Source organism: Stegostoma tigrinum, chromosome 7 (assembly GCF_030684315.1).
Source record: "Stegostoma tigrinum isolate sSteTig4 chromosome 7, sSteTig4.hap1, whole genome shotgun sequence".
Taxonomy (NCBI): domain Eukaryota; kingdom Metazoa; phylum Chordata; class Chondrichthyes; order Orectolobiformes; family Stegostomatidae; genus Stegostoma; species Stegostoma tigrinum.
Genome location: NC_081360.1, coordinates 52,635,117 through 52,648,416, shown reverse-complemented (window position 1 = coordinate 52,648,416; position 13,300 = coordinate 52,635,117). Strand labels below are relative to the sequence as shown.

The window sequence follows — 13,300 nt, the reverse complement described above, 5'->3', positions numbered from 1 at the left end:
TGAGACCCAGAATCAATATGACAATGGTAAATGTCATATATGAAGAAATGGGGAGAAATGGGACTGATGCACAGAGATGAGGCATCAACCATTAACAAATGATGGATTACAATTTATTTTGGAATACGTTTAATGAGGAAAATTCTCTAAGATCTGATCAGTTTTCAACACAATTCCAGCAGCCACATTGTTTCACTGAGTCAAAGATAGATTGATTCTGTGTGCAATGCATTATTTAGGAGTACAACTATCTTCGAGGCAATCAGTGCAGGCTCATTACCAGAGATTTTCATTTGGAGCTAGTTAAACACATAATTCAAATTCCTCATAATCTGAGGAGCATTGTGACTAATTGGGAAGCTCCTGGAGAGCGAGAGATTTGAACCTGCTACTTTGACTAGCTGCAATTTGCACAAATAGGTCACTGCCCTCTAAGTTCCAGCAATGAACTGGATAAATAAGCAAATTTAAATACCCTACACACTGATCTAATATATGAAGGACCTCCACAGTATCTGTTATTCAAGACTTTCCGAATTAGCTGAAAATACAGACAAATTGTTCACTGTTAACAAATTCTAGGAAAGAATGCATCCTGACGAAGACAATGAATTCAGATTTACAGTGTATTGTACACTAACATTGGAACTCGTGAGTTATTTACTTTTGAAATTGATATCTATGAATAGATGTCTGGCACAGTTGGAGTTTCAATTATTCACATTAGAATCATGCAATAGAGGAAGCAGACTAGTGGAATGCTCTAAGATGGCCTTAGTTTGCCTTATCTCAAGATTGGTAATTTATGGGTGTCAGTTGGGCACCCCAGTGCAGTTCCCCTGTCAGTAGGCTCAGTCCAATTTATGAACCAGGCCTCGATGATTGGAGGGATGCTGAGCTGCTGGCAGAAAACAAGTGCCCATTGAAAGCCTATGAATGATTTCCATAAGGAATATTTATGGCAGAAGCATTACTTGCAGATAAACTTCATCTATTAGGTTGGTCCAATCTATATACTTGTAGTGCAGTTTGTATTGTTCAGTTGTAACTTGTTCAAATGGCTACTTTAGTGATGGAAATTGTCTTGTTGCAGGACTTTCTGAAATACAGTGAAAAAGCTGGACTTGAATGTTCAGAGATCAAGGTAAAACATTCACTTTGTATGGCAAATATTTATGTATTTTGGTTTGTTTCTCCATTCTCATAAGACAGGGATACTGCACATTGCACCACAACACCTCAACACTGTACTGCTACTGTCAAACAGAAGCATACTTTTAGTATTTGACAAGTTATTTTGAAAGAAGCAAGTACATACAAACAAGAGTAAATCTTTTGAGTCAGTTCTGAAATTACTGCTCTCTATGATCAGCATATACTTCACTTAATAAAAGCTGAGGCCATCAGTCGCCCATTATGTTTTTTTTTGTGTCTTGTTAACAGAAAGCTGCTGATGTGATGTATCTTGTACCAAAACGCTGCAATGATATGATGAATTTGGGAAGACTTGAGGATTTTGATGTAAGCTTTTTTTTTAACTTTCTCCTTCGCCCTGCAGTATTGATTATTTTGTATGTTTACCAGGAATTTTATGCTGTGAATGTTAATGGATGTAACAGAACTTAAAACTTCTGTTTTAAGTTTTGGTAGGCGCAGGATACGGAAGGAGCTTTCATGCTACCTATCCCAATTCTCTGCCAAGAGCCTGTGTCATTTTAAAAACATAAGGAACAATAGCAGGAATAGATCACACAGACCTTTCACCATTCAATAAAATCATGGCTGAACTTGTATATCACCTCCAATTTCCGGCCTGACCTCTATATCTCTTGATTTCCTTAATGCCTGGGGGTATATTGATCTTGGTTTTGAATATATCATGAACTCTTCTGGGGTAGAGAATTTCAAAGCTTCAAAACCCTTTGGGTGAAGGAATTTCTCCTCATCGCTGCCCTAAATGTCTGATCATGTCGCCTTAAACTGTAACTCACTAGTTCCAGATTCTCCAGCCAACAGGAAGGGGCAGATCCTGTTCCAGCATTAATGGTGAATGCCTTATAGGCAGCTCACCGGTTGGAGAAGATTTCCAGATGTTCTGTCATAGGACGTTTGCTATAAATTACCTTCAGGATGGCAAATAGGATGGGCCTCCAGCAAGCTAGAGGAGTTTTTTCTGGGGACAAGGAGGAGTGTATTTGTTTTTTCAAGAATCCTATTTTCCTGACTACCAGTTGGGCCATTCGGCTTCAGATACTAGTGGTTGAAATGTTTGAGGTGTTTCAAAATTGTGTCGGGGCTGATGTTTGTCATTGTGTACCAGAATTGCCAAAGGATTCTGAAGTGAACTTTTGTTTTTACTTTGAAAAATTAACCAGAGCCACAAAATTACACTCTGATATTTTTCATGAAAACTGCGAAAGTAATATCATCCAACTAGAGTATGCAGATGGCAGATGTAATCTTGGTGTGATTTACATGATGTGCAGTGTCTCCCATCTACATTTTGATCATCCCAAAACTACCCTCTGCAGAATTTATATGATTATCTTATTTCCAAAATGCTGGTGACCTTAAGCGGGACTGGATCCAACTACCATGGTGAAAATTCTGATAAAATGTTTAGGCTTAACAGGTTTTGTTTTAAATTTCTGCGTAGTTTCATATTTCTCAGATAGTTTTGCACTTCTGATGAAAAGAACATAATAATCATTTGATCCAACATCAGGTGGATAATTTCTGAAATCTCACTTTCACATAACCTTGATTATTGATGCTGTGGCAGAATTAGTTACTTGTAGTCTTTTATTATTTCATAATTCATTGAAGTTGACTTTAAATTCAGAATAGACTGTGATTGTCTATAACTGGGTAAATAAATTCTGGGTTAAAAAGTAAATTAAGAGGATAGAGCCCAGACCTGTCAGTACGTAGGCAAAGGAGTTTCCGTCCACAGTTCTATTCGCTGTGTGTACCCAATTTCAGACCAGCTATCCATCAGAGATGAACAATCCTCCTCTTTCTTCTGTGTTCATCTTTTAATCAGCAGTCTGCAGCAGTAGAAGCATAAAAGCAGATCCTGATGGAAGGGTCATCAGGTTAATTTTGTTTCTCTCAACAGATGCTGCTCCCTAATCTGCTCAATCTTTCCAGCTTTTCTTGTTTTCATTTTAGTTTGCTAATATCCACAGTGCTTTGCTTTCATAAAAACAGATGACCTGCCAACTGCTTATCAGGAAAAACAGATTGGAATGAAGATAGGCAATTGAATCTCAAAGAGGAAACAAAGAAATAGGCTGCATAAATGTTCTTACAATTTTGAATGTGCACTGGTAAATGATGGCAGGAAGATCTGAGTCAGTTCTAAATGATTTCTTGCTTCCAGGGCAAGATCACAGCACAAGGGAAATTACTACAGCAGGATACCTTCTATGTGACCGAACAAGATTCTGGAGTTCTCTCCCGAAGTAAGGAACGAAGGGTCTTCCTCTTTGAACAGATTGTAATCTTCAGTGAACTACTGAACAAGGGTTCCTCAACACCAAGGTATCAGTTCAAGAACAGCATTAAGGTAAATATCCTAAAGGATTAACTAAAAGTTGCATCGACAAACCGCAGAGCTGGATCATAATATAACAGATATGAGAGTCATCAAAGGAGCATATATTTTTCAATTTACTCAATAAACCCCACCATTCTATTAAATCTTTTATCGGTACCTGTCCTATCCTAACAGTAGTGAGTTATGCTTCGTATATAATTCAATGCAGCTGGTAGGCCCTCAGTATTTCTGCAGAAATACTAAGTATCAATAAGCCTTGAGTAACAATAGTTACTAATACTTACAAAGTAACAATAAGTTTCAGAAAATTGCATTTCTTAGGCATAGGAATTTTTTGTGCACAAAGAATAGGCTACCCCCTTCAGAAGGTGCAGATTTTTCATGTCATGATAACCAGCATACAGGCAGTGCTAGAAGGTTCAGGACACAGGGATAGTGCAGAATCAGAGAAATTAGTGACCGTGCCCAGGATCAGCTGTTGGAGACAGGGTATAAGGGACCCAAAATGTAAAAATGGGTGAATTTCCTTGAGGATTCTCCTAACAAATGCCTACATCACTTTTTTCAGGATTTCAATGGCTTTTCCACAGAAACTGAGTGAAGGCATGCAATAACCCCTTTAAAGTGATCGCATCTTGTGATTGTTCTTAGATTGTATTTTCCATGGTTGGTCAGTGTAAGTTTGATGACCAGCTCAGAAAATTTTTAATGAATTCATGACACTCTCACCTGTTTCATGTGGAAACTCATGGAACATTGCTGGAGACGCAAAATCAACAATTACAGGGAGAAACAAGCATTTTTTCTTTCGCTCACAAAATTCTGCTCAAATACAAACTGGGAGACAAGGTGATCAAACTCACATCCAGTTATAATGGAACAGGTTATATTTTCACTGAATCTATTCTATGTTAAATATGTTAGCTACTGCTTTGTAGTTTGAATCTTGGTTGAATTGAATATATATCCAGTTCCCCTGACAAAGATGAGAAGAATCATGTTGCAACACATGATAAATGTTTGAGTACACCAGCATATACAATGGTACTGTAATCTTGGTTTGACCTCTGAATATTGCTATGGTATATTTGGATATTCAGGAGTTAAATCATGTTCACTAGAGTATCAAGCATAGTGTAAAACTCAAAACATAGATCTAAGCGATTTGAAGTGGACTATAGTAGAGTACCTTCTCGGGTGGGATAACAGACACACACACTGCTTAAATAGTGCAACAAGAATCTTGCTAAATCTCTTGGCATGTAAAACATTTCATTGATACAGATTTTCAGCAACTGCATTTTTTTCTGTTGACCTGTTTCAGATGAGTTACCTTAATATTGAGGAGAATGTGGAAAACGAACTGTGCAAGTTTGCTCTGATATCACGTGGAACATCTGAGCGATTCATCTTACAGGCACCAAGCATTGAAGTTTGGCAGGCTTGGGTTCAGGATATCAATCAAGTTCTTGATGCTCAGCGTAATTTCTTAAATGGTATACAGATGTTATTTCTTCTGCATTCCATGTTGCACATGCTGTACATTTTATATTTGAAATCATACTAGAGTTCAAAAAAACCCGTGCCATATTCATCACTTATTTTTTCCCTAATACCTTTGATATCCTCTTCACGATCATTTTATCCATTGGACCCACCTTCTGCATCTTCATCCCTATGCCCGCTAAATTGCTGATCACAGAACCTCCCTTCCCAGCTCCCAAGTTAGAGCCCAATATTGTCTCTGTTCACGAATTGTCAGCCTCCCCTACGAGTCTGCCTTTATCAGCCCACTCCTAAACAAACAAACCCTAACATTCTGTCCATCCCATCTGCTGCCACTTTTCTCTCCCAAGTCCTTCAATGTGTTGTTGCCTCGCAAATCAATTCCTGTCTTTCCTGGAGCTCCATGCCTGAGATCCTGCAATTAGAAATCTGTCTCTGCCTTGGTACCAAACAGCCTTTAACAAAACCGCAAAAGATGTCTTGTGTGCTTGCCTTACCGTTTTGACCTTTGACACTATCCTCTTCCAACACATCTTTTCTGTTGTCCAAATGGGTGCAACTGCTCTTACTTGGTTCTATACATCTACTCATATCCAGAGCATCACTTGGAATGGCTACTTGGCCCGCTTACACACAATTACCTCTGGTGTCCCCCACATATCTATTCATGGTCCCCTCCTATTTTTAACCTGCAAGTCGCTGCTTAGCAGCATTATCTGAAAGCACAACACTGTTAATAAGAATCAAAGTTACACGCCATCAGTTGTTTTCTTTTATGACAGTGTCAATTATGTATAATCTGTACTTAGTTTATCTTGTTCCCTCTGTGACATAATTGATTTTTATTACAGCACTGCAATCACCAATTGAATATATGAAAAAAGAAAGTGGTAGTAATTCCTTAGTCAAAACACAAGCAAGCCGGATTCCCCAGCCCAAAATCAGAGCACTCTCCACTGCACAGGTGGGGTGTGAAAAGCCACCGAAGCCATCGGCTCACAATCCTTCACTACCAGCGTTAAAGTTATCTACCTCCAATGGCACGACAAACTACAATGACGATCAGCAATATGGAGATAATTACGAGCAAATCAAGGTACCTACACAAGAAAGTCCTTCAAACTTGTTTAATCATTTTTGCCTCACCAGAGGAGACAAACTAGTCCATCAATAGCTCAAGTTGCTTGGGCTCTTAACTTTCAAGACACATTAAGGATTATCCAGTGCTCCAGTCTATTCAATCATATCAGCAAACTAGCCATTAGATAAATAATCTGAATTAAAAACGCAGACAATATTTCCAACAAACAAAGAAACATTTATGACAATCATTTGCTCTTAGTGGACCATGAATGACAGTATGCCATCAGAGTAATAAAATTTACACAAGTAATAATATCACGCTCAATTGTCAACATTTCAAAATATATTGCAACTGCACACATTGTTGATGAACAATCTTTGTAAATTGCAAATTATGCCATCATGTCTCAAAGCAGTTCTTCTTGTTGATGGAATTAACAAAAGGTATAGGGAGAGGGATCAAAATATATGAAAGTCTTTTACCAATGAGGTTACTTCATGTTTCACCAACCTTTAGCTGTTGACAGATATTAGGCTATTTGATTTGTTGCGTTGTTAACTGGATTCAATGATGACCACTTATTTTAAATAATGTACTTGTACAATTAAAGTAATCTGGTTTAGGCTATTCAATAGGTTTAACTGTGCTCCATAAAAGAGTATTTATACCTTCAATGCCTGTAGCATTGAAGCAAGCCCCACAACACTGCATCTTCCTTCATGTACACCAATTTTAATAGAACAAAGAAAATGAACTAATGTGTTTAAACATCAGCAAAGTTAAAAACGGGTGAATAGTTAACTCATCCATGGCATCGAAATGGGGACATATTTTTATGAGGTTTTGTTGAAAGTTACATCCTCCTTTTGTGTGCTTTTAAAATTATTCTCCAAGTTTCCTTGTTTTCTTCTATGCCTTCTACAATTTTATCTATTTGAGCCCTCTCTGATCTCATTTGAATATGCTGTCGAGTGACAGCCAGTGTCCCAGCAGTTGAGAGTTTCCTGCTTTACACTGGTTACTCTGATTTTCACTGAATACTTTGGATAATTTGGATACTCAATCTGGGAGGTGCAACGCTGCAAGGTGAAGCTTGCATTTGCATGAGCCTGAAGTGTCTGGAAATGTTAAGCAGTAAATGTCTGCAGTCTGCTAATGTTTTTCAACCTCTTATTAACCTTATATTTTCCTGTACAAAGACCTGAGATTGCCTTTTGCTGTCTCACTTTTAACCTAATGTAAGATTTGTGTACCTTTGTTTAAGGCAGGGCCTTGGAGGAACAGAGCCAGCTTTCTCTATGGCATACCAATCTATTCCATTATCATTGAAGAAATCAGAGACTACACTGTATAAAGCAAAGAGAATCAGCAGCTAGATTGTAAAAGACATAGTATGTGTCATCACTGAAGACTTTTCTTCTGTATATCACTACTACCGTAAATCTTTCGTTTTCACTTCCAAACAATGGGGCATTCTCTTAAACCATTAGAACTGCTATCACATCACTATAGCCTTCTTTCGCCAACTTGATCATATCAATTATTGTCACCCTGAATGCAGACTTCATGTCACAGAAGTGAACACTGTCCTAGATGGCTCTGACCTCCAGTAACAGTGAAGTGTCATGTCATTGCACATTCTATTTTATTATGATAAGTTTCGTTTTTTTTAAAAAGACGTTCCACCCAGAGATGCCAGCCACTTGCTTAGACCTGTGGTCCTGCCAGACAGTAATGATTGCCGACAGGACTCCAGCCAGTTCCTTAGGCTCTGTGGCCATCATGTTGGCTGGCCCAGTGCTGGCTATCACATCCTGCCAACATTGACACAAAGCTAAATTGTGTTCTGACCCTAATGCTTCCAGAGCTGCAGTGGAGATACAGTCACTGATTGGTCCCTGGCTACTTTTCAACTGCCACATTTGTTTTGGAATGAATAACGATGCCTGAAAGGAATTTAAAAACCACACATAGATAATAAGAACTGGAGATGCTGGAGTCAGAGATAACACAGAGTGCCTGGAGGAACACAGCAGGCCAGGCAGCATCAGAAGAGCAGGAAAGTTGACGTTTTGGGTTGGGACCCTTCTTCAGATGTCCAACCCAAAATGTCAACTTTCCTGCTCCTCTGATGCTGCCTGGCCTGCTGTGCTTCTCCAGCTCTACACAGTGTTCCTCCAGCTCCACACTGTTATATCTAAAAACCACACATGATGTTGCTGCACAGACACCTACAGCTGTCATGAATTGTCAGAGATCAAAGTAAAGGTCTACATGTAAGTGTGGTATTCCTCAAAACTCTTTATTCTCCATTGCAACTTTATTAATTGAGAAGTTCCGTTACTCAGGGGAAGCCTTTTGCTCAGCCTCCATGAGGATGTATCAGATTCTTACCCAAATCTCCAGTTTCGTCTGGGTGAGTGAAGTAGGTGTGATTTGGATATTAATTTGGAGAAGGTGGTGTAGAGGAATGTTAAACCTGACAGAGCAGCTGGAATGTCACATCTTCATCTTTTAGTTTCTCATCAGTTTCTTTCTCCTGGTCTATTATGTTACTGTGGTGGATTTATAGGAAAGGTGGGTCGAAGGTAAGAATAGGTGAGCGTTACTTCTTCAGAATTAAAGAGCCTGAGAAAATGATTGAAACAGTCTATCTGCATGGTGTTGCTGAAGAATGAAAGGGTACATGTGCACAATGTGATTTCCTAACTATGCACCTGAAAGGTACTGCTGATCCCACCATTTACCATGACAGCACACGGATTTGCACTCCAAGAGGGTCTGAGGATTAATGGTGGAATTACTGATGACAGTGATAAGCTTTATGAGCATCTGTGGTTGTTAACGTTTTGAGTCCTGTGGCCCTTCTTTGGAAAACTTTTTTATTTGCTTGATGTTCAGTGAGAAGGCCATGATCCAAGGGGAGATAGAAGGAAGTGCTTCAAGATTTGGTGCTCAGCTTCTACAACGTAGGGATCAGCAGGCCAAATGGCAGCAGCACCAGCCTATTGACAGGATTAACGGCAAAGTCAGGGTATACCTTAGAGAACAGAGTGCAGCAAGCTCAGAAGGAGAGCTTAGAGACAGTGAAGGGAGCAGAGAAATTCCAGCAGCTGATGTCATGTCAGTGGTTCTCAATGAAAAGACCAAGTGCATGTGGCTAAGGTGGCATAATGGCTCAGTGTTTAGGGACCTGGGTTTGGTTCGAGCCTCAAGGCTGTGTGGAGCTTGCACATGCTCCCTGTGTCTGCATGGGTTTGCTCCAGGTGCTCCGGTGTCCTTCCACAGTCCAAAGATGTGCAAGTTACGTGGATTGGCCATGTTATATTGCCCATAGTGTTCAAAGATGTGTGGGTTAGGTGGATTAGCCATGGGAAAATGCAGGATTACAGGGTAAGGGTAAGGGTCTGGGTGTAATTCTGTTCGAAGGTGCAGTATGGACTTAATGGGCCAAATGGCCTGCTTCTACACTGTAGGGATTCTATGATGATTCTTTGCAGGTAAAAGGCCAGAGGGAGAGCTCCAGGTGGAGGGGAGTATTGAAGTTGGGTGAATGGGTTTGTGGAACCGGCTAGGCTTCCTTTCCCAAGAGGTGGCCATGGAAGTGGTGGAAGAAGAGCTTAACATCAGTGTAAGGTTATACTGTAATTCATTGAGATGAGGGCATAAAGGAATAGAAGTAGGTCCTTTGCTGAGTACAGATTAATCAGCATCAGATGATGTGATGAATACATGGCAAAAGGTTGAATAAGAAGAAGGGAAGGATTTGGAGGGAAGAGGAGGAGGAAAATCCAGAGGGCCTTCAGCACCTGTAAGTTCTAAAGAAGACTTACACTGGACTTGAAATGTTAACTTTGTTTCTGTGGAGATGCTGCCAGACTTGCTGAGTTTCTCCAGCACAAGAAGCACAACATTTACATTGGTTTTGCGCTGATGAGAATGTTTACCAGGAGACGCAGGAAAACTAAGTGTAATTCTTTTTGAAGGCCATGAGAATAAGTGAATTTAGAAAGGAGACAGCAGTAGGATAGATTCAGGAAAATACTCACTCGTTCTTCATTGGGCATGTGGAAAAGAGCGAAAATAACTTTTTTAAGTGATATGGTAATTTTATTAACTCATCTCATAAGGCAGTCACTAGATTAGCCCAGTTGTTTACATCTGAAGATTCTTGTTTGATTTGTTAATCCTGTGTTCCACCTGTAATGTGACCAATACTATAGAAGGTATCAAATAAATTCTAGTGGCCAGCATTTTGTGAATGTTGACAGAGCAGTATTTGCTTGACAGTTGAGACATGTCACAAAGGAAAACTAAATAACTGCAGATGCTAGAAATCAGAAACAAAATCAGAAATTGCTAGAAAACCTCAACAGGTCTGAAAGCATCTGTGGAGAGGAAGTAGAGTTACCATTTTAGGTCCAGTGACCTTTATTCAGAGCTGATTCTAGATCGGAAGCAAACAAGTAAGGAAGAATGAAAAGTAAACTTAAGCATTTTATTCCTTTCACTTTGTGAATTGATTTTTAAACCAGCTTTCCTGAAGGTCAACATTAGAAAATCATGATGCTCCTGTAATCGCTGCAGGCTCTCGGAATGTGAATGCAGTGAATGCTAATTGGGTGCTGTTTGCTTTGCACAGAACAACACTGCTGGATGCAATGGGACCTCTACCATGTTGGTCACTCAAGATTACAGTGCAGTGAAGGAGAATGAGATCTGCGTGTTTCAGGGAGAAGTGGTTCAGGTCCTTGCCATTAACCAGCAAAACATGTTCCTAGTGTACCGACCTGCGAATGAACACTCCCCTGCTGCTGAAGGGTGGATTCCAGGCTTTATCCTGAGTTATACCAGTGACTACTCCACAGAGACTGACGAAGGATGCATCAAGTAAGTGCCAAGTGGCTGCCCTGGAAGCAGCGTGTGGATGTAAAGAAAAAGATGGCTGGTTTTCCCTCCTGATTTTATCCACAAGGCTATTGGAACAAACTTCAGAAGTACCCAGTGAATACTGGATCTTCATCTTAAAGGAGCCATGTCTGGCAGCTCCATTTTTCTGTTAATATTTGTAATACAAGTGACAATTATGCAGTCATGGCATGTTTTACTTTTAACACTACACTCACGTGGAAATGATTGGACTGGAATTATATTTATGTTGTGTTACTAATATGTTTGTTTTGACTTTTATAATCATTTGGCATCAGGCCTAATGTTGAACTGAGGCCTGTCTCCTCCAGATGGAGAGTTGTTTTTGTTGTCTATGGCAATTTGTACAGCATGTAATTTTTTAAGAAATTCTTTTTGTTTCAAATTTATTGACAGTATATTGTAAAAAAAACTTACTTTTTGTTTCGCCAGGACTCCTTCTAATACATTCCTGTACAAAAATATTTTGCACTATTTAATATGCCCACATAAATAAAGTAAGGTTGTGCAATATAGTCAGAATGCTCTTCGTTGTACCTGTAATGTAACTAATAATAAATGTATTTTAAATATGTAAATTAATCTTGAATATGAGCATGTTTTAATTAAGTAAAATGGCAAGAAAACTTCTGCTAAATTCTAAAGTGCAGTGATTAGGGCACACCTCACCTACTTTTAGCTTCATATTTTATTACATGTGACCAATAATTAGTGTCACACTTTAATCATTGACTTCGGTGAAACGAGCATCTCTTTTTGCCAACACATTCTGCGATTTTCAATCTGTATATTTCATAGTCTCATGAGATGTTAATTGTGCATTATCATTGAATTTTGAAGGAAATGCAAATGCCAAATTCAAATCTTGTGAGATTATGTGATATTCAGCAGAGAACTAGTGAAGATTTCCTACATATTGGGACTTGTTTGCTACTAAATCTGTTAGTGTTTTGGCAGTGGGAATAAGATATTTTGACTGATTTTGTTATGAGAGCATACCACGTTTGTTTTCCTTTGTTGATTCTGCTGATGGCTACCAGAGTTTTACGAATGAAGAGAATTGTTTTTGGCCCCATTTCCATCAGAAGCCTAAGATATTCAAGTTATTTGGTGCATTTTTTGGTACAACAGGAAGTCATGTTCTTGGCATACATCACTGCATTTGAGAAAACGTGGAGAAAAGGAGAGCAGTGTGAAAAATGAAGGGAGGTTTGAAAATGATGATCGTAAATCCAAGGATATTCTGACCAACAAAGCCTCTGTTGATGTGAGTAAGTCAACATTTAGGAGCTGTGTGTTGATGTAGTTTAAGGTCTAGTCAGAAAGTAGTGCAGGTTTGATTGCTTAGCCAGCTTTCAATATATCACTGTTGCAGAAGAATCAAAATGATCAATGTACACAACTATATCAACAGCTTTGTATCACCTAAAACAATGGTGTGAGCCTTTTTTTCTAAATTACAGATTTGTTTCGATGGACCCAGATGAGATTAATAATATTAAATATTCATGAGTACAAATGTACTGAGCATTTGCAAACTACAACATCGCTGTGGTGGTGAAAATGTATAAAATTCCACATCCAAGTCACCAGACCAGAAATGGTTCCTGAGTTAATGCAAACCTTATCACTTTACCTTTAAACAACAGTCAGCTTCGACAGCCCATTATTAACACTTACCTTTGGAACTAACATCAGAAAAAAGCACATCCATGTTGGCAGTAATAATGCTGCTGATTTGTTGCCACTAATTGCACTTCTGTTTGTGAGTAGGTCTGAAGTTCAGAGAACACAATGTACCATAATACGTTTGCTGCAATTGTGAATAAATTAAGTTTTTAACAACTTTGTTGTCTCTTATCTTACTACATGTAAAGTGTGAACTCACTGAAGGCATGGAACAATGTTTGTTTGGACAGCTGAAAATATTTCCAAGGTCCAACCAGCTTTCTAAGAATGTACTTGAAAAGAATCCCTTAAGCCTTTTCTAATTTTTCTATAATAAATGCCTCTTTGTAACTTTTAAAAAAGTGTACTAAGGTATCAATTAAACTGAAACCCTATTCCCTGTGAAGCAAACTATAGTTCCACACCTACCAACCCAAACCTGTTGCTGCAGTGTTCCTGAACAAACTAGGAACCATTTTATAGTGGACTATTGTGATTGACCTTCTATATTTTTGTTCAACACTATTTGTTACTGTTGTGGATTAAGTGACGTT

At 38.9% G+C, this 13,300-nt stretch overlaps 1 protein-coding gene and 1 long non-coding RNA gene across 7 annotated transcripts in view; one reads left to right on the top strand and one right to left on the bottom strand.

The window, feature by feature from the left end:
- The window catches only part of kalrna (kalirin RhoGEF kinase a), a 693,809-nt gene that overhangs the window by 623,836 nt on the left and 56,673 nt on the right, over nucleotides 1-13,300 (top strand). For both annotated transcript variants that reach the window (XM_059647272.1, XM_059647273.1), the window contains 7 exons: nucleotides 1,094-1,144; nucleotides 1,444-1,521; nucleotides 3,383-3,568; nucleotides 4,884-5,055; nucleotides 5,917-6,161; nucleotides 10,792-11,039; nucleotides 12,210-12,345. In XM_059647272.1, the coding sequence (XP_059503255.1) occupies nucleotides 1,094-1,144; nucleotides 1,444-1,521; nucleotides 3,383-3,568; nucleotides 4,884-5,055; nucleotides 5,917-6,161; nucleotides 10,792-11,039; nucleotides 12,210-12,345 (1,116 nt within the window). The remainder of the gene's footprint in view (nucleotides 1-1,093; nucleotides 1,145-1,443; nucleotides 1,522-3,382; nucleotides 3,569-4,883; nucleotides 5,056-5,916; nucleotides 6,162-10,791; nucleotides 11,040-12,209; nucleotides 12,346-13,300) is intronic.
- Nucleotides 1-13,300, bottom strand: part of LOC132209821 (uncharacterized) — a 122,046-nt gene that overhangs the window by 80,801 nt on the left and 27,945 nt on the right. The gene's annotated exons all lie outside the window — the stretch shown is intronic.